Source organism: Pseudorca crassidens, chromosome 5 (genome assembly GCF_039906515.1).
Source record: "Pseudorca crassidens isolate mPseCra1 chromosome 5, mPseCra1.hap1, whole genome shotgun sequence".
Lineage (NCBI taxonomy): Eukaryota > Metazoa > Chordata > Mammalia > Artiodactyla > Delphinidae > Pseudorca > Pseudorca crassidens.
The window spans coordinates 145,230,486-145,255,830 of NC_090300.1; the positions used below are offsets into that span (position 1 = coordinate 145,230,486).

At 52.7% G+C, this 25,345-nt stretch overlaps 1 protein-coding gene across 2 annotated transcripts; it reads right to left on the reverse strand.

Annotated features, from left to right (window-relative positions):
* TMPRSS2 (transmembrane serine protease 2) lies at positions 1–25,145 on the reverse strand. Of its 2 annotated transcripts, XM_067737313.1 has the most exons (13): positions 25,055–25,121; positions 22,099–22,321; positions 18,527–18,613; positions 17,735–17,848; positions 13,933–14,059; positions 12,655–12,765; positions 8,948–8,991; positions 7,755–7,926; positions 6,033–6,208; positions 5,270–5,365; positions 1,938–2,080; positions 1,365–1,517; positions 1–84 (listed from the first exon to the last, which is right to left on the reverse strand). In XM_067737313.1, exons 1-13 carry the CDS (start codon positions 25,067–25,069, stop codon positions 73–75), a joined length of 1,473 nt encoding a protein of 490 aa, XP_067593414.1. In that variant the 5' UTR covers positions 25,070–25,121; the 3' UTR covers positions 1–72. The 2 variants fall into 2 exon arrangements, with proteins under 2 accessions (XP_067593414.1, XP_067593413.1); XM_067737312.1 differs by lacking the exon at positions 1–84 and having other exon boundaries at positions 1,239–1,517; positions 25,055–25,145.
* Positions 25,146–25,345: the final 200 nt, after the last annotated feature.

Below are 25,345 nucleotides of genomic sequence, written 5' to 3' on the forward strand. Positions count from 1 at the left end.
AAAAAAAAAAAAAAAAAAAATCAGCCCCTTCATTTTCTTGTGAAATGGTGTCAAGGACCCAGGCTGTATGGATTAGCTGTTTGCCTGTTCAAAAAGGAAAAAGAAACGATGTTATTTTCTTGAGACAAACAAAGGTAGAAAATTATTTTTTCCCCTAAATGAACGTGAGGCCCTTATACACCAATGAGTAAGCTTAATAAGACAAAGGGATATTGTTTTTCTACAGCATGAAGGTCAAGGGGTTAGGCTGACAGTGGAGGACAGCATGTGCAAAGGGCCTGAGGCATAAGGGGGAACGGGGTGTGTAGGGATCCAATCATTCAGCACAGCTGGGACACAGGCCTCTGTGGGCAAACCGAGTGTGACCTTAGCCACTGAAAGACGTCAAGTGTCTAATTGTCCTGCTTTCTACCACTTTCTCTGCTGCCACCCAGCCCTCTCACTCCCCGCTCTGGCCGTGCTGAGCCACCGGCGGTACCTTAACACACCTTGCCCGTTTGCTCTCTCATCCTGGACGGACAGTCTCCCCTTGGCCTGGCTCACCTCCCTCAACGTGTCCGGGCTGCCTTCTCCTCCCAGCCCCACCGCAGCCCCCCCAGCTTCCCTCTACCACATAGCCCCCGGCGGGCCAGAGGGAGTCATCTACTTCCAGCACTCGGCCCTTTCTGGGGCGGGGACTAGATGGGCCCCGTGGCCACTTGAAGGTGTTAGGTCCTACGGTTTCAATCTGGGGAGATGCAGGCCGGACCTCATTGGGCAGTGCCCTCTGGTTCTGCACCTGGGTACCTTTGGAGACTTGAGAGGGGACAGAACAGAACTTTTTCTTCCACCAGGAGCCAACCCCTAGAAGAAGCCGAAATCTGTGGGCTCTGCCGGTCCCGAGGCCCGTGAGGTGGACCCAGGATCCAGGCAGAGCACAAGGACTGGGCTCCGTTATGCACCACAGGCCAGGTCGGGAGCCCCTGGGATCTTTCCCCACCTTACCACCTCTCCTTGTACCAGAGAACCCCAGCTGCTCCCCGGCCCCAGGGCGTACTCGATAGCCCGGAAAAGGACAGGGCAGAGGCACGGCTGGCTGACCTGCCTCTCCCTGCTCTCTGCCCATCCACCAGAAGTTTGACTCAACGACGTCTGGGTGGGTAAACAGAACCACCTGAGCCAGAACCGAGCGTGGTCAGAGCACAAGGAAGCCCGTCACAGTCAGCTCTGGACCCTACAAAGCTGAGCCCCAGACGTTTTCACCCAAACACCAGTGGTGGGCCCTGGACAGTGGGGGAGGGGATGCCACCTGGCACGGGGACCACACCTCCTAGGCTTTGACACAGCGAAGCCAGAGAACCCAACGAGGAGGACGGGAAAGTTACCCTCATTTGTCGATAAATCCAGTCTGTAAACACGGTCACGTTTCCGTACACCCCCGGTCGGTAAGCCTTAGCACAGCCAGACCCCCAGCTCGTGTCCCCAATCAGCCACCAGACGCTGCTCTTCAGAGTGACCAGAGGGCCTCCGCTGTCACCCTGGGGGACACAGCAGGTTACAGAGCAGAAGTGAAACCCCAGGCTGTACATCACAGAGGGCAAGGAGGTGGGGGTAATGGGAGGGGCTGCAGGTCTCCTCCGACGAGGTGACAGTCATATAGTCCCCCAAAGAGACTGCACCAGCGACAAATTGGCGTCTGCATCAGTTAATAGTTGCCAAATAAATGGCTGTCCATATTTTTAAATAGTCAAAAGACTTATTTCTGTGACACTTCGACCACATAGCGCCTTCCGGAGGAAGCAGCGGCGCGCATTGTTGGGGGTACCAGGGCTGTCGCACCGTCCATGGCCGTCACTTCCCACGGCCGCCCCCGGGCCCCAGGTCGGGGAGGAGGTGCTCCTCACGGGCCCCCTGGGAGCCGGCCAAGGCGCAGAGACCGAACGCAAGCTGGTCATCACCTGGCAGGAGTCAACGGTTCCCTGCAGGTACCCTGCGCAGATCATGGCCGGCGTGATGAGGTCACTGTACACCTGCTTGCTGTCGCACCGCCAGGGCTCGATGAGCTGCACCATCGCCGCGTTCAGCCTATCCGAGGTTTTCCCTGCAACAGAGGATGGCTGGCTTTCCCAGGAAGCCTGGACTCCCTCCCGGGGGGCGTGGAGAGACAGCCACGCCCTTCCTCCCATACTGGCTCCTGGGACACCGGGGTATCTTCCAGCTGCTGGGGTCTGTGTGTAAAGCGGCTCCAGATTGGGTTTGGTAGCAGACTGCCTGCCTCTGGGGCTGGGGAGCTCCGCCTGTGTCCTAGACTCATCCTCTCCCATCACCTGTGTCCTAGACTCATCCTCTCCCATCACCTGTGTCCTAGACTCATCCTCTCCCATCGCCTGTGTCCTAGACTCATCCTCTCCCATCGCCTGTGTCCTAGACTCATCCTCTCCCATCGCCTGTGTCCTAGACTCATCCTCTCCCATCGCCTGTGTCCTAGACTCATCCTCTCCCATCGCCTGTGTCCTAGACTCATCCTCTCCCATCACCTGTGTCCTAGACTCATCCTCTCCCATCGCCTGTGTCCTAGACTCATCCTCTCCCATCACCTGTGTCCTAGACTCATCCTCTCCCATCGCCTGTGTCCTAGACTCATCCTCTCCCATCGCCTGTGTCCTAGACTCATCCTCTCCCATCACCTGTGTCCTAGACTCATCCTCTCCCATCGCCTGTGTCCTAGACTCATCCTCTCCCATCGCCTGTGTCCTAGACTCATCCTCTCCCATCGCCTGTGTCCTAGACTCATCCTCTCCCATCGCCTGTGTCCTAGACTCATCCTCTCCCATCGCCTGTGTCCTAGACTCATCCTCTCCCATCGCCTGTGTCCTAGACTCATCCTCTCCCATCGCCTGTGTCCTAGACTCATCCTCTCCCATCGCCTGTGTCCTAGACTCATCCTCTCCCATCGCCTGTGTCCTAGACTCATCCTCTCCCATCGCCTGTGTCCTAGACTCATCCTCTCCCATCGCCTGTGTCCTAGACTCATCCTCTCCCATCGCCTGTGTCCTAGACTCATCCTCTCCCATCGCCTGTGTCCTAGACTCATCCTCTCCCATCGCCTGTGTCCTAGACTCATCCTCTCCCATCGCCTGTGTCCTAGACTCATCCTCTCCCATCGCCTGTGTCCTAGACTCATCCTCTCCCATCGCCTGTGTCCTAGAATCATCCTCTCCCATCGCCTGTGTCCTAGAATCATCCTCTCCCATCGCCTGTGTCCTAGACTCATCCTCTCCCATCGCCTGTGTCCTAGACTCATCCTCTCCCATCACCTGTGTCCTAGACTCATCCTCTCCCATCACCTGTGTCCTAGACTCATCCTCTCCCATCACCTGTGTCCTAGACTCATCCTCTCCCATCACCTGTGTCCTAGACTCATCCTCTCCCATCACCTGTGTCCTAGACTCATCCTCTCCCATCACCTGTGTCCTAGACTCATCCTCTCCCATCACCTGTGTCCTAGACTCATCCTCTCCCATCACCTGTGTCCTAGACTCATCCTCTCCCATCGCCTGTGTCCTAGACTCATCCTCTCCCATCACCCAGCCACTTGGTTCCCTGGGGTCAGCTTTCCTCCTTCCTTGCTCCCTCTTCTCTGGACCGTTCCCAGGGCCACCGGAGGAGCCCTGTGTTTCCACCTCAAACACCCGACCGTCCTCAACCCCACACGACCCTTCACTCTCTGACCATCTGCCCTCGGCTGCCAGCAGGTGGAAACTTCCTAGACGCTCGCTGGGACTTGCACTCTATGTCTCCCAGTTGCTACCTGGATGTCTTCTGGGCCCTCTCCTAGAGGGCTCCTCCACCCAAAGCCATACCGCACCCCGCCCCCCGTCCTCCGGACTCGGGAAATGGTTCCACCACCCACCGGGGGGCTCGCGTCACAGCTGGAAGCCGCCTTCCTGTGACTCTCTGCTCTTTCTCTGCTGACACTCCATCCATCAGCAGCTCTGAAGGCTCTGTCCCAAACGTGCTCCCACCCCCACCCCCCGTCTGAGCCGCCTTCTTGTCTCGGAGGACACAGCACTGGTCCCCTCACCGTGCTGTTCCGTCTGCCCTCACCCCCAACCCTGCCGTGACTCCCTACACAGCTCTCAGATCAAGTCACTCCAGTATCCTCATTATAGCCTACAAGGCCCTATGCGACCTGGCCCCAGGCTGCCCCCTCACCCCGGCTCATCGTGCCCTGGCCACACTGGCCCTTCTGTTCGTAAGACACTCTAGTCATGCAGATCTTAGCTCAAATGTCCTCTCTTCCGAGAAGCCTTCCCTGACCACCGCTCGCTGTCGCAAACCTCCGCTGTTTGAAAGCACCTAGTTCAGTTATTCCTTTCCTGTCTGAGCACATCCTGCCCCCAGACATCCACAGGAGAATGTGAAGCTCCTGCGGGTAGGGATTTCTGTCTCATTTTGTTCACTGCTGCGTTCCCAGCTCTTGGTCGGTGCTCCCCAAATTGTGGCTGACTTTCCCTTTTGTCTTGGATGCTGGGAAACCTCGCTCACAACTGGAAGGCTCAATCCAGGAGTTTTCTTTAGACCAGATGCCAGGACACCCAGGGCCACCGACATCTCCCCTACCCCTCCCAACCACCCCGCCCTTGAGCTATTCACCGTGCTTTAAAAGATCCTTGGAGGTGTGCCCTAAACACTTTTGGAAGGATGTAAACAATATATAAATGCACGACTAAGCCCATCCAATGCTCCATAAGAATGCAACAGCAAGGGTCCCTTCATTTGAAAAACGTTATCTGAGATGAAAGCAAATTGTAACTGAAGGCAGCTGGGCCAGCCTGCGTCAGGAGGGTCTAGCGCCTCTTCCCACTCTGTGGTGTCAGGGCAGGAGGACAAAGGCTCCGACGCCTGCAGCTGGCATTGCCGGTCACACAAGCCCATCCTCACCGAGTCCGTTATCACTCAGCCATCAAAGGCAGGCAGACTTCCAGGCGGCCTGTTAGCGACCATGGGGTACAAACATGGGGGCCGTGTGCCCCTCACACGGTGGCCTTCACCCTTCAAAAACCAGTTTCCACACATTGTTCCATTTGGTCTTAATAAGGGCATGGGGTAGGTAGGGCAGCTAGGATTTTCCCATCTAGCACGTGGGGAAACAGGCAAAAAGACTGGGCGAACTGCCCAAAGTCGTCAAATCACTTAGTGGTAGAACCAGGATCAAAACCTAGACCTCCCGCTTCAGAACCCAGTGATCTGCTCCTGAGACCCGCAGATCCCCTGCTGGGAGCCTCACCTTTCTCGTAGGTGGACCCCCACCCGGAAATCCAGCAGGCCTGTGTCGGTTCCAGCATCATGCCCGGGTTGGGCAGACACACTGGTTTCACTCTGTCTGTTCCAAGAAGGGAAAACAGCGTGAGCGGGTCTGGTCTAACTGAAGGCCTCCGGCGACGGTGTCCACCTGGATCTTCCCTGGGCCTGGGACCACCAGCCTCCTGCCCAGGGAGACTTCTGGATTCCAGTGTGTCCTGGCATCCCCTTTCCTGCCCCTGCCAGGACCCTCCTTCTAACAGGCAAGACGCCCCCCTCTGAAAGTTAGGGTCTCGGAGGATTGAAGATCGACAGTCCTGTGACACAAAGAGTTGACACTGGACGTGGTAGGGCTGCATCGGACTCAATTGATAAGGATGGAGGTAAGTGATTAGCAATTTATAATTAAACTCACAACAGGTGCAATTGCAAACCAGCACCCACCAGATGCTGACTAGGAAACAACTTTTCTAGACGTTCACGTGTGCTGATTAAGTCGTCACCGTGCCGAGGAGGAAAAGTGCCGCAGTGAACGCATCCCTCAGTGGCCAAAGGCACATTTTGGGGTGACTCGGCCTCTGCTGAGCCCTCTTCTAGCAGCCAACCCCTCCCCTGGCTCCACACGCTACAACTCAGTGCAACTTCCTTCCTTCTGGACATCACAGCACATTTTATTTCCAGTCAACCTCTCCTTAAGATGCAGTCAAAACCGTTCACGTACCCCGGGCTGCAGGAACGCTGCTACGCACCGTTAAAAGTCAGAGGCGTCTGCAGCTTCATAAGAGCGATGTCGTTGTTCTTGGTCTTGGAATCGTAATTCGGGTGGGAAATCACTTTTGCTACTCGGTATCCGTTTCCATAGAACATGAAAGATTGTCTCAAAATTCCTGCAAAGGCCGTCCAAATCTTGGGATTGTTAAGAGGTCTGGAAGACAGACGTGAACACCGCTCAGCGTGTCAGAACCACAAACACGAAACGCTCATTCGACGGCCTTCAAAAGTCACCCGCCCGAGCCAAGGTCTCCAAGGCGACGTGATTTGTCAAAAGCCGCACGACAAGGCTGGCCAGGTGGTCTCAGGCCCCTCCCCCTCCACACCCCACACAGCCCCCACTCCCCTCCTTTACCTCGTCAGTGAATCCTATTCCTTCCGTGCTTCCCCGCCAGCCGGCAAACCCTCGCGATTCCAAGAACGCTTATTCTTGAGCCTAAGTGCCTTCCTGAGGTTTGAAACCCCATTTCCGGCGTGGCTGGGTCTAACTGACTTTTACATGCTAGAGCATTTCCTGGCACACAGTAGGTGCTTAATAGGTGTGTACTGATGAACAGACTCTGAGTCTAATAGCCGTCCTGGCATTACCTTTATCTGGGTATTTCCCTTCTAAGAAAATCCTAAATCCTACAGCCCATGGAATATGGTGGATGGAAGGAAGGGAACACTCTTGGGTAATAAACACTGCTTTCTTCAACCATACAACAGCCCGTGGAGCAGCACACCTGTCTTACAGGTGCAGATGCTACAGGCAGCCACCTCGAGGGGACTGTCTGAAGCCACTGAGCCGGAGAACGGCCAGGCCAGGCCCGGCCTCACTCTAAAGAAAAATAACTCTGATGAGCGAGGCTTTTTCAAAATAGCCACGTGACCAAAACAAACACAAAAAAAACACAAAAAAACCCTCCACGTTTAAGAAAAAAGGAGGGGGAATAGTATCTTCTACAAAAGCTAACACTGTAAATGATGGCTACCCTTGCCCCTCTCCACCCCCCTGTATGGGCAATGCTGTGGCCCAGGGTGTTTAATGGACCACAGAGGACCTTCCTGCATGGCAGTGTGAGGTCTGAGTGTCTTTGAGTGCACCCTCTCTGGGGATGAGCACCCAGGGGAAACCAGGCCTCCCAAGAGGGCAGGGGACTCAGGAAAAGTGGGACAGCTGAGAAGACTGTGGGCTAGAAGGAGTTCTTTCTTTCTTTTTTTTTTTTTAATAAATTTATTTATTTTATTTTTGGCTGAGTTGGGTCTTTGTTGCTGTGCACGGGCTTTCTCTAGTTGTGGCTCGCGGGCTCTAGAGCACAGGCTCAGTAGTTGTGGCGCACGGGCTTAGTTGCTCCGCGGCATGTGGGATCTTCCGGACCAGGGCTCGAACCCGTGCCCCCTGCATTGGCAGGTGGATTCTTAGCCACTGCGCCACCAGGGAAGCCCCTAGAAGGAGTTCTGATCACAGCATCACTCCAGCCCCACACTGCATCCCTGCGCCAGACCCCAGGAGTAATGGACGCCTGCTGAAGGGATGGGCTTGGCCACGCGCTGCACGAGTCATTTGACCCTCCCAGCGAGGCAACGACCTGGGCGCCCTTAGAATCCCCGCGTGTCCACAAGGAAACCGGAACTCGAAGGACTCGGAGACTTCACTCCAGGCCGCAGGGCCCAGAGCCTCCGCCTCCCAACCCGGGACCCGCCCCCGCGGGACTTACTCCTCCACGCAGTGGGCGGCGGTCACGATCCACTCGGGGGTGATGATGGAGCCTCCGCAGACGTGGGTGCCTTGCACGTGCAGGCTGACCTGCCAGGGCCAGTCCCCCGGGGCAGCGCTCGACCCGCCCACGATCCGGCTCTGGCGTCTCGTCTTCGCGGAGACCCCGCACTCTGAGGGCGACAAGCACAGCGCGTCCGGCCGGTGAGCGAAGCAGGGCCGCCCGCTCCCAGCCGCCTGACGCCCGTCACACCCGGTGCCCAGACGGCCCCCAGCCCGAGGGTCCTGTCTGGCCGGAGGGTGACTGTTGTCTGTTCTTGTTCCTGTTTGTTTGGGGTCCGACTTTCCGAGAATGTGTCCTGGTCTCTTTGCGTTGGGGGGTGGGGTGAGAGGAGGTGCTTCCTCCCCCTCCCCCCCAGGAAGCACCACTTCTGCTGGCACTGGGTGCCCCTGTTCCTTAGCACTTGTGCGATTCCATCGGCGTCTCCCGTACACCAGGTGGGGGGCCTGGATAACAAAGGCCCTGGCACCCCCTCGAATGCTCAGAGGCGCCAAGATTCCCGAACAGAGCTAAGGAGGCTTTTCTCACGTGTGCTGTTCTCAAGCTGCCAGGAGGTGGATGGCGGCGCATGCGCGGGAAGGCAGGGCAGGCACCTGCTTTCTCTGGACCTAAAGAAGCTTGAGCCAGCCTGGGTGGGAAGGTACCAGCGGGACCACTGGGGCATGCGTCCACCTAGGGGCATCTGCTAGCTTCAGCTGTTCAAACTGAACAGCCAAGCTTCAGGCCTGAGACCCGAATGGGAACAGGATGGGGCTGTCCCAGAGAAGGGAGCGCAGGGACAGTGTCCTCCATACCAGTAGAAGGTTTGGAAGCTATAAATAATCCAAACACAGGGGCGGGGACACGCACAGGCGTCCAGCTCCAGCGCGCGGATGCCCTAGAGTGTGGCCCCGGCAGTTTCTTGAGCTCTCCCGTCCTCATGGGACAGCTGCTTCTTGGACTTGAGGCTGAAGGTGTCTCAAGTGCATCAGAATTCAAGAAAGGAGCCCCTTGGGCAGAGTGCTGGGCATGTCCTGACCTGTTACCCCACCTCATCTCTCCACATCCCCCAGAGACACAGGGAGATACATTTCTATAAGTACCAAATGTTTCTTATTTTAGAAACACAAAAAGGAAAACCAAGAATCACTTACCTATGCAGCGTAAAGAAACCACTGTTTTTGAAGAACAGACATCACTACAAAAGAAGAGGGGAAAATTCTGGTCACTCTAACAAACGAGACACTTGATTCTCAAAATGCTTAGACATGAATATTTTCTTCTACTGTTCTCACTCTCTGCCTCCCCAGACATAGAAGAGTCCACAGTTGAAGACTTGAATAAGGAAAGTAAATCTATATACATAGGGGACGGTAGTAAAGAGCAGACACTGAATCAACGTGCAGGGGTCAAATCCAAGCTGTGTGACCTTGGACAAGCTTCCTAACCTCTCTGTGCCTCAATTTCCCCATCTGCAGAATGGGCTAATATAGTACCAACTCATAGGATGGTTGTGAAGATAAGCACACATCATATCAGCTGTTATTATTTTTCCTTGGGATTTAAAACGATCCTGTAATTTTGTAAGGAAGACGTTCGTAAACTTCCAGATTCCTATAACTGCTTTACATTTACCGCACAGGAAACTATACAGTCAATCATTTGCTGGGAACAGAAGAAAAGTTACTCCTTTGGGGGGCAGACATTCCGGGTTACCTATGAAAAAGAAACAACCAATGCATTCCACCGTGTACGGAATTTTCCCCCAATAGGCTGAGGAGAAGAGAAACAGCCCTGACACCCACATGTTCGAACCTGGCCACGTTCTGTTGAACGTAAACAGCTCCCAGGGCATCCACATGGGGCCAGACCACTGTTACATGATGGATCAGGACGCGGGCGCGCCCACCGCACGATCCCATGAGCCTGGTCCAAGCCACACGGTGACCAACAGGCCCCTATGCTGGCTGACACGAGTAGCCGCACTTCCCAGCCAATCCCAGCCATAGCCTGGCTTCATGCCTGCCACCCACCTTCTAAAAAAAAAAACCATTAAGGTACCAACTACAGAATCACCCTCACTTCCGGACAGCATCCAATGCAGGGCAAAGCCCTGCTTCCTGGAACCTTCCCCAAAAGGACTCAACACAAGCCCACGCCCTGTAATAAGTCCCTTCTCACCCGCTTCCATGGAGACACCCACAGTTCCAGGACAAGGCATGTCCCGGTGGTCTCTGGCTGGGGGGCATTGGATGCCGAGAGAAGACATGTTCCCATTAAGAGAAGATGCTTCCTAAGGATCATAAGGGCATTCTCCTCTACACACTGTGCAGCCACCGGCATCAGGGCGCAAAGCGGCCACTCAGACAAACCCTGCGAGGACTCGGGTAGCAAAGAGCAACTTCTGAAAGCAAAGAGGAAAGCAGTTCTCCCACCTCACGCCATGCATGCCGGGGACACCACATCCCAGGCAATGACCTTCTCTTCTTTCCTCCAAACCCTGCAGCCACCTTGTGAGTTACCGAGAGGTGGCAGCCTTTCCTCCCCTGCTCAGCCCTGATTCCATGTAACCAAAGACGATGACGAGACAGTCGGGGGCATTTACAAAGAGCCCAGGCAGCTGTGTTTAGTTCCTCGGGAGGGCAAACCACGGCCTGCTGTTTTGATGGGCACACCTGGCCGTGTGCACCCCTTCTCCTGGGCTCACCCTCTCACATTCCTGGGGACAGCCAGACCAGGGGCCCCAGGCAGAAGTCAGCCCGCCGGGCCACCAGGAACGCAAACCTGCCCCCAGCCTCCCACTCACACGGAAGGAGGGGAAGTGTGACCCGTCCATCCTCCCGTCAAGGCAGCATCTGGCACCTGGCCAGCAGGAGGTGCCGGCCTGCCTGGCCACCTGGGGATGGGAGATAGGGACCTGGGAGCTGAGGAGGACTTACGCAAGAAGGACACTGTGTATCTTTCACGTTAAGGAACATTTGGATAGTAATGATCCTAGGAAGACCGCAACCATTTTCAACATATGCAACACAAAATGAGTTGCTCAAGTCCAGCCCTCTCCCCCACCCTCCGAAACAGCTAAACCATCAACCATGGGACCAGCTCAGGCTCATTTCCACCCACCAGACGCACTGCGACCCGCCCAGCGCTGCGAGTATCCCTCCAGGTACAGGAAACATTGGTGCCCTGGACCAGCCGCTCGCTCCCAGGCCCACCCCTTGCACAGCATCCTCTGACACGATTGCTTGGGCTGGGGGACCAACCACCCCCGCTGCCTGGCGCTGAGGGGCTTCTTGGGAAGCAGGATTTCCAGTGTGAAACCGGCAGAGTCCTGGGCAAACCAGGATGAGTTGATCACCCCAGTGGGGATCCTGAGACATTCTTTTGGACTCCTAGACACACACCCTGACACACAGTAAGGTACATGTCTAATGTCCGGAGAGAGAAAAAAATCAGGAAAGAGGAATTTCAATTGTGCAATGTTACCCAATACCATGGAAGGCAGAGGGCAGAGGGCAGAGGGCAGAGGGCACAAACAAGATGGCAAATAAACCTTAGTCACTTCCCTGGAATAAACCCAGAGCTGCTCAGAGGGACGGTCCTACATAAAGTCCAATCTCCTCCCCATGAGAAACTCAGACAAACCCGCAGGTGCAGCAGAGAAATCAAACTCTGGACAGTGATTCTCCCTGACGCCTCCTACTCATTCCCATTACACAATTCTTGAAAGGAAAGAGGAAATCACCGTGGCCAACAGGCACATGGAAAGATGCTCAACATCACTGATCATTAGAGAAATGCAAATCAAAACCACAGTGAGGTACCACCTCACAGCAGTCAGAATGGCCAGCATCAAAAAGTCTACAAATAAGGGCTTCCCTGGTGGCGCAGTGGTTGAGAGTCCGTCTGCCGATGCAGGGGACACGAGTGCGTGCCCCGGTCCCGGAAGATCCCACATGCCGCAGAGCGGCTGGGCCCGTGAGCCATGGCCGCTGAGCCTGCGCGTCCGGAGCCTGTGCTCCGCAACGGGAGAGGCCACAGCAGTGACAGGCCCGCGTACCGCAAAAAAAAAAGTCTATAAATAACAAATGCTGGAGAGGGTGTGGAGATAAGGGACCCTCCTACACTGTTGGTGGGAATGTAAATTGGTGCAGCCACTATGGAGAACGGTATGGAGGTTCCTTAAGAAACTAAAAATAGAGCTACCATATGATCCAGCAATCTCACTCCTGGACATGTTTCTGGACAAAACTACAATTCAATAACATACATGCACCCCAATGTTCATAGCAGCACTATTTACAATAGTCAAGACATGGAAACAACTTAAATGTCCATTGACAGAGGAATGGATGAAGAAGATGTGGTCCATACATACAAGGGAATATTACTCAGCCCTAATAAAGAATGAAATAATGCCACTTACAGTAACACGGATGGACCTAGAGATTATCGTACTAAGCAAAGTAAATCAGAAAGAGAAAGACAAATACCACATATCACTTATATGTGGAATCTAAAATATGACACAAATGACCTTATCTAAGAAACAAACTCACAGACATAGAGAATAGACCTGTGGTTGCCAAGTGGGGAGGGAGGTGGGAGAAGGATGGAGTGGGAGTTTGGGATTAGCAGATGCAAACTAGTATATATAGGATGGATAGGCAATAAGGACCTACTGTATAGCACAGGGAACTATATTCAATATCCTGTAATAAACTGTAATGGGAAAAGAATATGAAAAAGAACGTATATATAACTGAATCACTTTGCCATACAGTAGAAATTAACATAACATTGTAAATCAACTATACTTCAATGAAATACATTTTTAAAAAGAAATCACCAAATTAAATACCTGTGGTAGAGTTTTTTATAGAGATCGATATTGTTGGCACTGACATTCAGCTTCATGAAGCTTGTGGCCCCGCTGTCATCCACTATTCCTTGGCTAGAAAAAAAACTATTCCTGAAAAAGACAGAAAATCTTATGTAAAATAATGGGTTTTGTTGTGAGCATTCGTAAATCCTATGTTATAGCTACATCAGAATATGACATTCTGGTTACGAGGAACAGCATAGCATTTGGGAAAACAAAAACACAACTTCCAGTCAAGTGACGCTGCGTTATAACCATCTTTCCATCCGATAAGCCTGAAGTGTCAGGGAAATGTCCTCCATCAGTCGTGTTTCTAATCTAATCTGGATTAGGATAAAGAAGCAGTAAGAATAAGGGTGTGTGAGTACATATAATGTAACAAAATTACACCTGTTAAAATGCTCCCAGTGATAAAATACAGACCCTGAACCGTGATGGGGCCTCACCTACGTCATTCCCAGTGACATACGCTGCAATTGGGGGCTGGCATTTTGAAGTATTTCACTAGCTAAGATGCCAGCTTTCTTATCAAGTGGTAATTCACTTTGAAAACTGGCATAAAGGCAACACACTAGAATTGCACAGAATTTACACGGTGACACCCCCAAGGAAGAGACGGTGGCAATGAAATCGCACAGCCTTTCCCTGAGAGGCCAGACGGCTGCCACGCGTTGACAAGGATGGTCTGGCGTGTCCCTGGCTGGAATCCTGAGGAGGGGGCACTCCCACCCCCCTCTCCCACCTCCTCTGGTGGCTGCATGAGGAATGAATTCTCTAACGGATAAATCTGTTGATCAGCTCTCTTCTGTTCAAAGGCCTCCAGCGCCTTCCGCGCTCACGCAGTGAAGGTTACGCAGATCTGTTCCCTCCAGACCTTCCCTGCAGCCCTCCCCTCTCGCTACCACCCAGGAGGTGAGTGGAGTCAAGGCTTCGACCCTGCCTGGGGGCTCCTTAGGAAATGAGTCACCCAAGGCCCTCGGCCAGCACCCTGGACCCTGGTGACCGCAGAACTGGACAGCCTCGAGGAACCAGGAGCTGATGGAGGCCCCAGAGGCAGGGCTGGGGATGCCGTGGAGGGGGATGGGGCAGTGTGTTGCCCACGGTCCCCTGCCGGCTTCCTGGAGCGGCTTTAGAAAGGAGACAAAGGCTCGCGGTGCCCCTGTGTTGGCGCTTCCAGGGAGGGACAGAGAGAAGCACTGATCTTATGTCTCTGCGCCTGTCACCATCATCACGGAGGCCACGGGGCTCGGAACTCACGGGTAGCCCATGTCCTGGCACGCTGCTCTCCCGTAGTTGTCACTCCAGTCATCCTGGCACACGGGGTGCCAGGACTTCCTCTGAGCTGAGTACACCTGAAGGATGAAGTTGGGTCCGTAGAGGCGAACTGCAGGAAGGGAGATTCTGGTGAGTCTCAAACCATCGTCCTGTCCGCCACATAAGCCCCACCTTCCCTGGGACACAGAGGCCCTGGGACCCAGAGGCAGGGCTGGGCTCCCTCTTCCCAAGGCACCAGCTACACATGAGAGGTGCCGAGAATCCAGCCTTTCCCCGCAAAATATGCCCTTCGCCCACAAGAACTGAAAACAGGTATTCAGACAAAAGGGAACACTGTACACAAATGTTCGTGAAAGCATTATCCACAAGAGCCGAAAGGTGGAAACAACCCAAATGTCCATCTACCGATGAATGCTCAAAATGTGGTCCATCCGCATAATGCAGTATTATTTGTTCATGAAAGGGGATGAAACACTGACACAATACAGCACCCACGACATTCTGCTGAGTGGAAGAGGCCAGACACAAAGGCTCACACACTGTGTGATCCCATTTCTGTGAAACGTCTAGAGAAGGACACCTGTAGAGACTGCAAGTAGATTAGTGGTTGCTCAGGACCTGGCATCTGGGGCTCATCCTGCTGTGGAATGACCAGCCTTGGTCTGGTCACTTCCTGCTGCTTCTGTGATGAGTGATTCCACACACCATGTGAGTGGATAAGCCAGCTGGAGGACATCTAGACAATGCATTACGATTCAACACTAGAAAGAACTGAGCTCTCAGGCCACGAAGAGACGTGGAGGAACCTTAAATGCACATCATTCAGCGAAAGAAGCATCTGAAAGGGTTCCAATTCTAAGATACTTGGGGAAAGGCGAAACCATGGAGACGGTAGGCAGATCAGTGGTTACTCGGGGCTGGGGAGTAAGGGATGAACAAGTAGGGCACAGAGGATTTTTAGGGCAGTGAAACTACTCTGTATGACACTGTCATGGTGGACACATGTTAGACATCTGTCCAAACCTACTGTCCAGATGTATACATTGTACATTTATCTGCAATACCGAGTAAACCTTAATGTAAACTAAGGACTTTAGTCAATAACAATGTATCAATATCGACTTATCACTTACAGTGCAGGTACCACCCCAATGCAAGATGTTACAAGCAGGGGCGACTGTATGTGAGGGCCGGGGAGGGATGGGAACTCTCTTTGTTCTGTACACGTGAAACTGCTCAGGATTCCATGCAAAGGAACGCTGCGAGTGCAGCGGAGGGAAAGGGGAGGCTCACGTCCCAGCAGAAAAGTGACTTCCAGGATGTGTCATCAAGCCCTGTGGAGTCAGCTGGATGGCAGCCATAGGGAAACGGGCACATTAACGATGCAAACACATGTACATTTTCGTGCAAAAACTCTGTGCAAGGAGAAACAAGATACTCTTATTCGTTGCCCCAAGGAAAAAACATGATTGGCTGATGAACAGGCGTGTGTGTGTGTGTGTGTGTGTGTGTGTGTGTGTGTCTGTGTGTGAGTGTGTGTGTGTCTGTGTGTGAGTGTGTCTGTGTGTGTGTGTGTCTGTGTGTTAGAAAAACTACCCTGTTCTTTCCTCTTCCTCACATCCTTGTTTCACGTGTGTCTTCTTTACTGCTCACACAGAACATATCACTCCTGACACTTCTGATCACCAAATGCATGTGGGTTTTACCCCATAACAAGCAGTTCTCTGGGACACCAGCTGGGTGTCCAACAGTTTAACTCAGTTCTGATACTCTTTTACCTGGAGATGGCATCAGATCCCACAGGTTGAGGGCTCAGTCCCACAAGACTGCCCTCCTCCCCCTTCCCCTGCCCCCCCACTTCAGATGCCAGCCCCAAGTCCAGGTTGTCACCTGTGCTTCTGAACGACCAGCTAGAACTCAGAGGTTCCCACGACCCCCTCCTCAGCTTCGATTAATTTGCTAGAGCAGCTCACAGAACTCAGGAAAACCATTTACTTACTGTTTACCAGTTCATGATAAAGGATGGGATAAAGGACACACATGCACATCCAGAGGAAGAGAAGCACAGGGCAAGGTGTGTGGGGAGGGGCGGGAGATTCCGTGCCCTCTGGGCACACCGGTCTCCCCAGATCTTCATGGGGTCACCAACCCGGAAGCTCCCCAACCCTGTACTTTTGGGATTTTATGGAGGCTGCATCACGTAGGCATGTTCGATCATTAACTCCATTTTCAGCCTCTCCCCCTCTCTAGACAGTGGGGTGCAGAGCTACAGTCTAAGCTTCTAACCAAGACCAGCCCCCATCCAGGAGCCATTCAGGAGCCCGCCAAGAGTCGCGTTCTTAGGACAAAAGACACTCCTATCACCCAGGAAGTGACAAGGGTTTTAGGAGCTCCGTGTCAGGAACTGGGGTCAAGGATGAAATACTAGAACCAAAGATGCACCTGGTGGTCTTTTCACTTCGGAATCACTAGAGTTTCAGGAGCCCTGTGCCGGGAACGGGGGGCAGAGACCAATACATACACTCTGTTATCTCACAGTGTGTGAGTATATACTCTGTGTGAGTATGTGAGTGTGTGTGTGTGTGTGTGAGTGTGCATGAGCGTAAGTGAAATGGGGGAGGTGAGATTTTCACTGCATACCCTTAGGGACTTCCCGAATTATGATCTATTTGAGTACACTAACTCTTAAAGTATTTAAGTAAATACAACTTCAGTATTAAGAAGAGAGAGAGAAAGTCTCTCCAGGTAACATGAGTTTGTCTTGCTAGAGTTTATCAACACATGCACATGCACAGGTAGGGAAACATCAAATGTCATCCCGCCTGAGAGCTTAACCACATCTTCTCAACCTCAAAAACTCCCTGCTTTACTTAAGAAAATGGTGACAAATATATTATCACCAAAATAAAGGCAAGTCACTATGTCAACAGTTTACAGAGTGAGTCACTGCCCAGTGCAAACCCCCTCCGGGAAGGAACTGCAGGAGGTCGGAACTTAGAGGCCAAGGCACCAGCGTGGACGCAGGTCCATGCAGATGGTGCAGAGACTGAGCTCTGGCCTAACCCCCAACCCTGAGGATTCCACGGCCAAGTCCGCACTGCATCTCACACAGGTGCCCTGACCTGGAAATGGGATGTACGGGAAATCCATCCTCCCCCAGGATGGCTGCAGAAGGAAGACAGCGGTGGCGTAGAGCCCGGCCTTTGACTGGCATCACCTGCGTTCAGAGTTAACACAGCTCCCAGAGGACGCAGCAGGCTTTAGGCTCTGGGTATGGCCCTCAGTGGGTATTAGCACAAGCCTCGTCCTCAACGCCAGGGTCATCATTTTCCCTGGCATGACCACTTTACCACCCATGAAATAATTCATTGAAAATAATAAAAGCAGAAAAGGTGCCCACCCCGTGACAACAAAGATCACTTGAAAGGCAGCTTGTTTAGAAAACGCAGAGCCCACTCCCAACTTTATGTCTTAAACAGTTTGCCTGTTTTAGTGACGTCGTGGCAGCTGGGGCAGGCACGTTGGCCTGGCCCTGGGCTGTGGTCTCCCTTCCCCCATGCTGCGCGATGCTGGTGGAGGGCTGGCGCTCGCCCACTCTGAGCCTGTCCCGTCATCTGAAAACCGGGCTTAGACGCGAGGCTCAGCCTTCAGGAAGGGATTCAGTTGTGGAACGCTCGGCGTTCGGGACACGGGCCTGACACCGTCACGCTTGCCCTGCTGTGGCCTCTGTGGTGGGGCAGAGCGGTCCCCCCTCCGAGGCAGCCGGCACGGCCCCGCCACTCACCGCACCGGCTCTCGTCCTCGCCGCTGGGGCAGTGCAGGATGCCGTCGCACCAGTGAGAGGGGCTGACGCAGGTCCCCGAGGAGCTGCATTCCATCCCCAAGCACTCGTCCTCCACTGGCAGAGAAATGGAAGGGAGATGTCCATCGGGCTGAGAAACCGAGAAAACCTCCCAGCACCCAGGTGACAAGAGGGAGTGAGCTTTTCCTCCTTTACTGTTAAAGGAGGGGATGAGTCCTTCCCGACGACGTACGTCACAGGGAGCGGCTGCAGGGATCCTGACCCCCTCGGGTCTGTCCCTTTGCTCAGGGGAGGACCCCTCGCCTCGGATCTGGACAGCACCCGCCCTCTCTGCCACACAGGTGAGTCCTGTGATCCACAAACCCTGCCCCGGGCTGATGGAGGAGACGTGGCTGTGGGTACAGGAGGGGCCTGTGGCAGCCACCGCTGTACACTGAGACACAGGGACCAGGTGTGGCCCCGAGGTGCTGCACCCACTGTGCTCACGAGTGCCAGGTGCCACCTAGTACCTGAAGCACGGGGTAAACTCAACGTGCTTCTCCCACGTGTATGAATATCACACACAAAGGGCACGGGACCTTGACAGCCCACGGATTAGGAGGAAGCATGCAAACGAGATTGGCCGCTTCCGAGAAAGGTTATTCATGCATCGCGTAACCAAACAGGAGGAAAGAGATGAGAAATTTCCCGAGGGGCTGTGGGTGAGCCCCCAGCCCAGAGAGTAGGGCCACTAAAGGGCCAGCACACCACGACTTGGCCCCGTCCTGCACTCACTGAGCTTCCACAGCAGCATGGCGGCCAGGACTGCTCCAGCCAGAAGGGCGCCCAGGGAGAAGGTGACACACAGGACTTTCTTAGTCCCTGGAAGAAAAGAGTCGAGTGAACAACTTAGTCGCCAAGTTTCTTAGAAGTTAGACTCTCAGATATATATGGTATATCCTATCAAGGAATAATAATTTCTTATACATTTAAAAATGTGAGTTTTCTCTTTATGAACGTATCCTGGGAGGTCTTACTTCTTCCATAGCACTGAACTTTAGGCTTTTTTTGAGAACCGAAGCAGGAAGCCGTGATATGAAGCAACATACATTAAAATTAAGCTCTTCCACAAGTATGGCCTGAAGGTAGTCAAATAAATGATGCATTAAAAAATGGCTGAAAAAAGGAAACATACCTTGTTCCGGTGATTATAAAGCATAAGCAAAATAATAATAATTCTCCTCAGACTATCATCTCTGTGTCAGTGGTACTCAAGGCAGCGGGGAAAAAGCCTCTTCCTCAAAGTGGTTTGGGGAGGGATGGGACAGAGTCACACTGACTCATTTAAACAGTCACTGGCCACATGTGGCTATCTGCGCTTCAATTAATTACCGTCAAATGATATTAAATCGTTCGGTAAATTCAACTACTCAGTAATCCCATGTGACCAGTGGCTACTGTGCTGGACTGTGAAGAGGCAGGACATTCCGTCACTGCAGGAAGTGCTACTGGGCAGCGCTGGCATCGCTCCCGGGTCTGGGGGCAGGAACTCTGGGCTCACGTTCCAGCTAAGAATACAAGTCTTTGGAGAAGGTCACCAGCGCTCTCTAGTCAAAACAAACCAACACGCCATTGTCGGTCAGAGTGTAAGCCGAACGTCATGCCAAGGTTCAGAGGAAGGCCCCCACCACCGCCACCCTCAGCAGGTCCTGTGCAGAGAGCAGCTCCTGGCCCAGTGATCCCTTGGGATAGGCGGAGAGGCAGAGGGAAGTGTCCGGGCGAAGGCGCTCACACAGGCACTCCAACCGCTTAGTTCATACCCAGGCTGCAGAGGTGCAGTGCGGGGGGGCCTTGCACCCCACCTGTGCACATTCTTGCTTCGAGAAGTCCACCAGACCAAGACGTTCAGCTTCTGCGGTTGAGAGACCAGAGCTGACCCATCTGATCGGGGCTCAACGCCTCGCCTCTCATTTCGTTACCATGTTCGGCCAATCCCACAGTCTGTGCTCAAACCGGCTTAGAAATCACCGGGGAGCCTGTTACCCAGAGATTCTGACTCAGCTCGGGGAGAGGAGGCGTGAGTCTGCAGTGCCACAGGCTCACGGGTGAGGTCACGGCCGCCGGCCTGAGGAGCTCCATGTACCGCCAGCCCCATTATCAGGACTTGGCACTGTGCCTGCATCTTACCGATAGCAGGGCAGGGTCCCCAAGGAAGCTCAGGGGAAATTCCAAGTGGCCAATTTGACCCATTAGTCAAGGATGATGTCTTCCTTTAGGAGACTTCCCTATGTGTTATCTTATCCGAGATAAAATAGCGTGCCTGGTGAGTTGAGGGCTATTAAACTAGGTATCTTGAACCTCTTGTTGAGAAGGTGGCAACCTGCCCAGCCCTCACTAGGAGCTTGGGCAGCGGGAGCCCCGGATCTCACCTCTGGGGGACAGGCATTTCGGAATCATTGTCTGGTCGATCGGACATGACTGGGTGCTGGTTTGCAACTGTACGGATTGTGAGTGTAATTATAACTGACTAATCATTTACCTTCATTGTTGTCAATTGTTCGTACAAAAGCCCTATCGTGTCCAGTGTCAACTATTAGCAGCACAGGATTGTTGACCTTCAGTCCTCCAAAACCCAAACATTCACATGTGTATGCCTTGTGGTTCAATGTGAAACACCTACAACTCTTGATAAAACAAATAGAGCCATTAAGATAAAAATGTCCCTTGTATTCCTGCTGGGGTTCTCTTGAGTTTGTGCTGTTTAAGTAACTTGCAAAATACTGTCAAGGCTCTGCCAGGCTACATGCTGCGTGATTCCAACTCTACATTCTGAAAAGGCAAAACTGTGGAGACAGTTAGATCAGTGTTTGCCAAGTGTCGGGGAAGAGAGGGAAGGATGAGCTAAGAGCATGACAGGCTAAGACTAGGGGTCCTCAGCCTGGGTACCACGGACACCTTGGCTGGGTCATTCTTGGTGGGGGAGTGGTCACCCTACGCACTGGAGGATGTTTAGCAGCGTCACTGGCACCTACCCAGGAGATGCCAGGGGCACCCCCAGCCCAGTTATAACAACCAAAACTGTCTCCAGACATTGCCAGATGTCCCTGGGGATCGAAATCACCCCGAGTAGCAGCCACTGGCCTCATTCTACCCACCACCACCAGAAAGACATCAGTGCAGAGACAAGTGCTTCCTTGATCCAAGACAAATGAATGGAGGGAAAGAGAACCACACAGGAAAGGGGCAGGGGCAGAAAACACAGGAATGGAAGAGAGTAGCGGTGCCGAGAAGGAAGGATGGACGAGCCACCTATGAAGCGCGAAGGAGGCAGAGGCAAGGACCGAGGCAGAAATCCAAGGGCGACGGCACCTGTGAAGAGCTGGAGTGGTCTGCGGAGGGGCATCTTCAAAGGGTACGGGTCTTATTCACTATTCCTTACTGTCATTATTTATGGCATGGTGGTGGCACGTGGAAATTCACTCTGTCACTAATCTTTAACTGTGCAAGTGGTGTACGTAGGTAGGCGTATCTCACGAATTAAAATTAAAACATTATCAGTGAAAATGTTCCTTGGTCCAGCCACTGTACTGGCTCTGTGCTCATACTAGTAATGGCAGTACTTGTCCTGCCTGGGCAGTTCTCACCACATCAACTAGCCTGCATTAAAAGCCTGGGAGGGGGGGTGCGACGGGAAGGGGTCTGGAGGGAGAAGAGATAAAATGCAATGCAAAGAAAGGAGATGAATGAGAGGATAAGAAAGATATGGGATTAAGGGGATGGGCAGAGGACACACCACCTTCAGTCCCTCAACCCTCCTCCGTGGCCCAGTCAGGTCTGGCTACAAGACCCTTCAAGGAAAGAGAAATGTTGAAGATGCTTCTGTACAACAGTTCCACCGGCCACTTCATTCACCAAACACAAAATACACAAGCTACTCTTTGAGCACCTTGAACGTGACTTGCAGTGCCCAGGGAATGGTACACAGAGAAAGGTTAAATCGTTTCTCCCTGCAATGGGGGTTTACCATCTACTCAAGATGATTCAGCGGCAAACCACGCAGACAAGAAGCAGTTCAGAGAAGCCCAGCTAGAAAGACCACCCTGGGTGGTACAGGCCAAGCCATTACCAGAGCATTAGTGGGAGATGAAGGTCTTAGCAGCCGGGAGGCCCCCAGAGGCCCACAGGAGGCGAGACCCAGGCCCACAGCTTTGACACAGAGTGGGGGAGGGGAGAGGTATGCAGAGCCAGACCAGCCCGGCAGACAGAGGAGAGCTGGCACCAGAGCCGGTGGGGCAGACGGGCCACCGGAGAAGGCAGACCCAAAACTCAGGCTTCATTAGAGGAAATAAATGCAAAAAGGGTCCTACTTGAGGTGCATGCTGGCCCCGCCGGGGGTTTGGGCTGCATGAGGATGACGGGTGTCGAGGTGTGCGTCTGAACCCTCGGGGCGTACTGGGGCACTGCGGGTGGGTAGTACTGAGCCGGGTACCCCGCGTAGGCACGGTGCGCCATGGGCGGCTGCGGCGGGTAGAGGCTTTCGGGTTGGAATCCATGGTTCTCATAGTAAGGCCCGACACCTGGTGGTGACCCCTGAATGATTAAAAAGAAGATGAATGACACAGCATTGTAAAGCAGCTATACCCACTAAACATTTTTTAAAAAAATTTAACAAGAAGATGAATGATACAAAACCCTAATTATCCTAAAGGTTAAATATACACCCCATCACACTCAGACAAGACACTGGGACGGCGCTGCAGATTCTTTTTTTTTTTAACATCTTTATTGGAGTGTAATTGCTTTACAATGGTGTTAGTTTCTGCTTTATAACAGAGTGAATCAGCTATACGTATATATATGTCCCCATATCCCCTCCCTCTTGCATCTCCCTCCCACCCTCCCTATCCCACTCCTCTAGGTGGTCACAAAGCACCGAGATGGTCTCCCCGTGCCATGCGGCTGCTTCCCACTATCTATCTTACGCTTGGTAGTGTATATATGTCCATGCCACTCTCACTTCGTCTCAGCTTACCCTTCCCCCTCCCCATGGCCTCAAGTCCACTCTCTATGTCTGCGTCTTTATTCCTGTCCTGCCCCTAGGTTCTTCAGAACCTTTTTTTTTCTTAGATTCCATATATATGTGTTAGCATACGGTATTTATTTTTCTCTTTCTAACTTACTTCACTCTGTATGACAGACTCTAGGTCCATCCACCTGACTACAGATAACTCAATTTCATTTCTTTTTATGGCTGAGTAATATTCCACTGTATATATGTGCCACATCTTCTTTGTCCATTCATCTGTCGATGGACACTTAGGTTGCTTCCATGACCTGCTTACTGTAAACAGAGCTGCAATGAACATTGTGGTACATGACTCTTGGAATTATGGTTTTCTCAGGGTATATGCCCAGTAGTGGGATGGCTGGGTCAGTGCTGCAGATTCCTTTAGGGCATCTTTAATTATGCCAATAACTGAACTCACATAGAATGAAAGCTCACCAGCGTTTCCAATTAATTGGCAATAGTTTTGGGGTTTGTTTGTTTACTATTCATCTTTTGAAATAAAGAAAAAAAAACAAATGGCTGACATTGAGTAAAAAAACGTGTAGAAGTCTGGGAACGAGACAATACCCCATCCCCTGAGAGTGGGCTACAAAGTTATGGACTAGCAATGCCAGGATTAGAATGAGAATAATAAGAGCTGACATTCGAGAACTCACCTGCTTCGGGCATCTGTATTCATGCCCTCCTTGAAGCGTGACCATAACCCCCTAAGATGGTACAGCTGAGATGGATAGACCAATTTTGCAGACAGGAACGTGAGTGACAGAGGTTAAGAAATCTACCTAAAAGGTTTACAACTGGGGGGGTGGCCAGCAGATCTGCTCCCACAAGCATCTTTCTAGGACACATGCGTTTATGTTGAGAGTGTGCGGAGTTCCGCGGCTCCGTCCCTGTCAGTGGAATTTCTGGGACACAGTGTGTACACACACAAACGTGGAAGGGGGGGCCCAGCTACTCCATTTCCCTCTCAGCTCCATCCTTTGGCTGGTTTCCATCTTCTTAGAATGTCCTGCCCTCCCCCTCTGCCTACTTAAAAATTGCCCTCTCCAGGCCCTGCCCCCTCACTGGACACTCCGGACCCCAGCAGCCTGCCGCCTTGTCCTGCGTCAGCCCCCCTGAACCGCCCACTGGCTGGGCCACTCTGGGAGCCACACTTGCCCTCTTATCTGAGTGTCCACATGCAACACTCCTGCCCACTCAGTAATTTGTCCCCTTGCTCCTTGTTGACCGAGAGTTCAGAGAGGACCAGTATTCTGAGCAGAGGCGACTAGATGCTGAGAATTTTAAACAGGGCCTCCAGGGCAGCGTGATTAGAAAGCAATGGGCCGAATGCGAGTTTAATGACTCACCAACGGGCTCCTTCCAAAGTCCAAAGATTACACTCGAAACCAGAGCAGTAACAGAAAGGGATACGAAATGTAATCTCTCATCTAAATGGGGGAACTAGAGGCCAAAAAGCGGCACAGGCGTTTGGCCTCTATCTGAAGCATGTAAGAACGTGCCGTCCTTCCCAGGAAAGGTGGGAGCGGTTCGGCCCAGTGAATTCCTGTGCTGTGGATTTAAAATTTAAAAAGGCTCTAGTATAAATAAATACATAATACTAAATAAAGGGGCAGGGGAAGCAAACGTCTGTTTTCCAGATAGAAGAGAGAGAAGAATTTTGTCATTAACCAGTAGAATAACTACTAAATGCACTTATTCCCAGGTATAAGACCATGAGTGAGATGCGATGGGGAATAAAGATAGTGCATTTGTCTCCAAAGTGTGTGTGTTGCGGGGGGAGAGGGTCTCAGGGAGAGGGGCAGCCAGCCCAGTGTCCCACACAGCCATAGCCTGTCCCAGGCTACCAGGAAGCAAGGCGACTCCGTGCTCTGCTGGCTGGCGGCATCCCAAGCGCGCTTTTCTCCCCAGGACTCACTCCCTCTCACCACTGTCCTGCCTCTATCTGTCCCCACACCCTCACCCCTGTCCCCTTGCCCCACCCCAACCTGAGCAGGAAGAGAAGAGGCCCAGGGGAGAATCACACATCCACACCCGCTCAGAGAGCTCTGAGACTTCCCGCTGTGCAGCTGTCACATGGCTCCCCCCGCCCAGCCCCTGCTCACCCCTCACCCCAAGAACGCCTTCACAGCATCCGGGGAGCAAAGGCAGTCCTGCAAGCAGCTTTTAAAATGCCGACTCACACACATAGCTGGAAATAACAGAAGGAACCGGGAACAGAGGAAAGGCCAGGAAGGTAATGATTAACCACTTACTGAGTTTAAAGCCATCCTGATTTTATCAGCTGCATCAGGTAAAGGGAGGTATTTGGAACGTCCAAGCTGACCTAGAAGAAACAACGACAAGACTGTGCTATTTCCGTATCGGTGAGTTTGCACACGATGAATCGAGAATGCAGTAGAAGGGTCACCTCTCGCCAGAGCCATGGCGGTTCTGCCCGCTCACCTTTGCCTTCAGCTCACCACCTCCTCCTGCAGCTGCTCATCCTGAAGAAGACGGGGACCCACTTGCTTGTTAAGTTCAGGGCCTGCGGCACTCACCCAGCT

Bases quoted from the DNA above. Each gene is read 5' to 3' on its own strand.
- TMPRSS2 (XM_067737312.1), bottom strand. The intron at 18,614-22,098 runs GTAGGACCCTTT...CTTTTCTTCCAG, and splicing joins GGGGCCAGCATGCACCTCAA to GGACTAAGAAAGTCCTGTGT. The intron at 5,366-6,032 runs GTGCGTAGCAGC...TTCTTGGAACAG, and splicing joins GACGCCTCTGACTTTTAACG to ACAGAGTGAAACCAGTGTGT.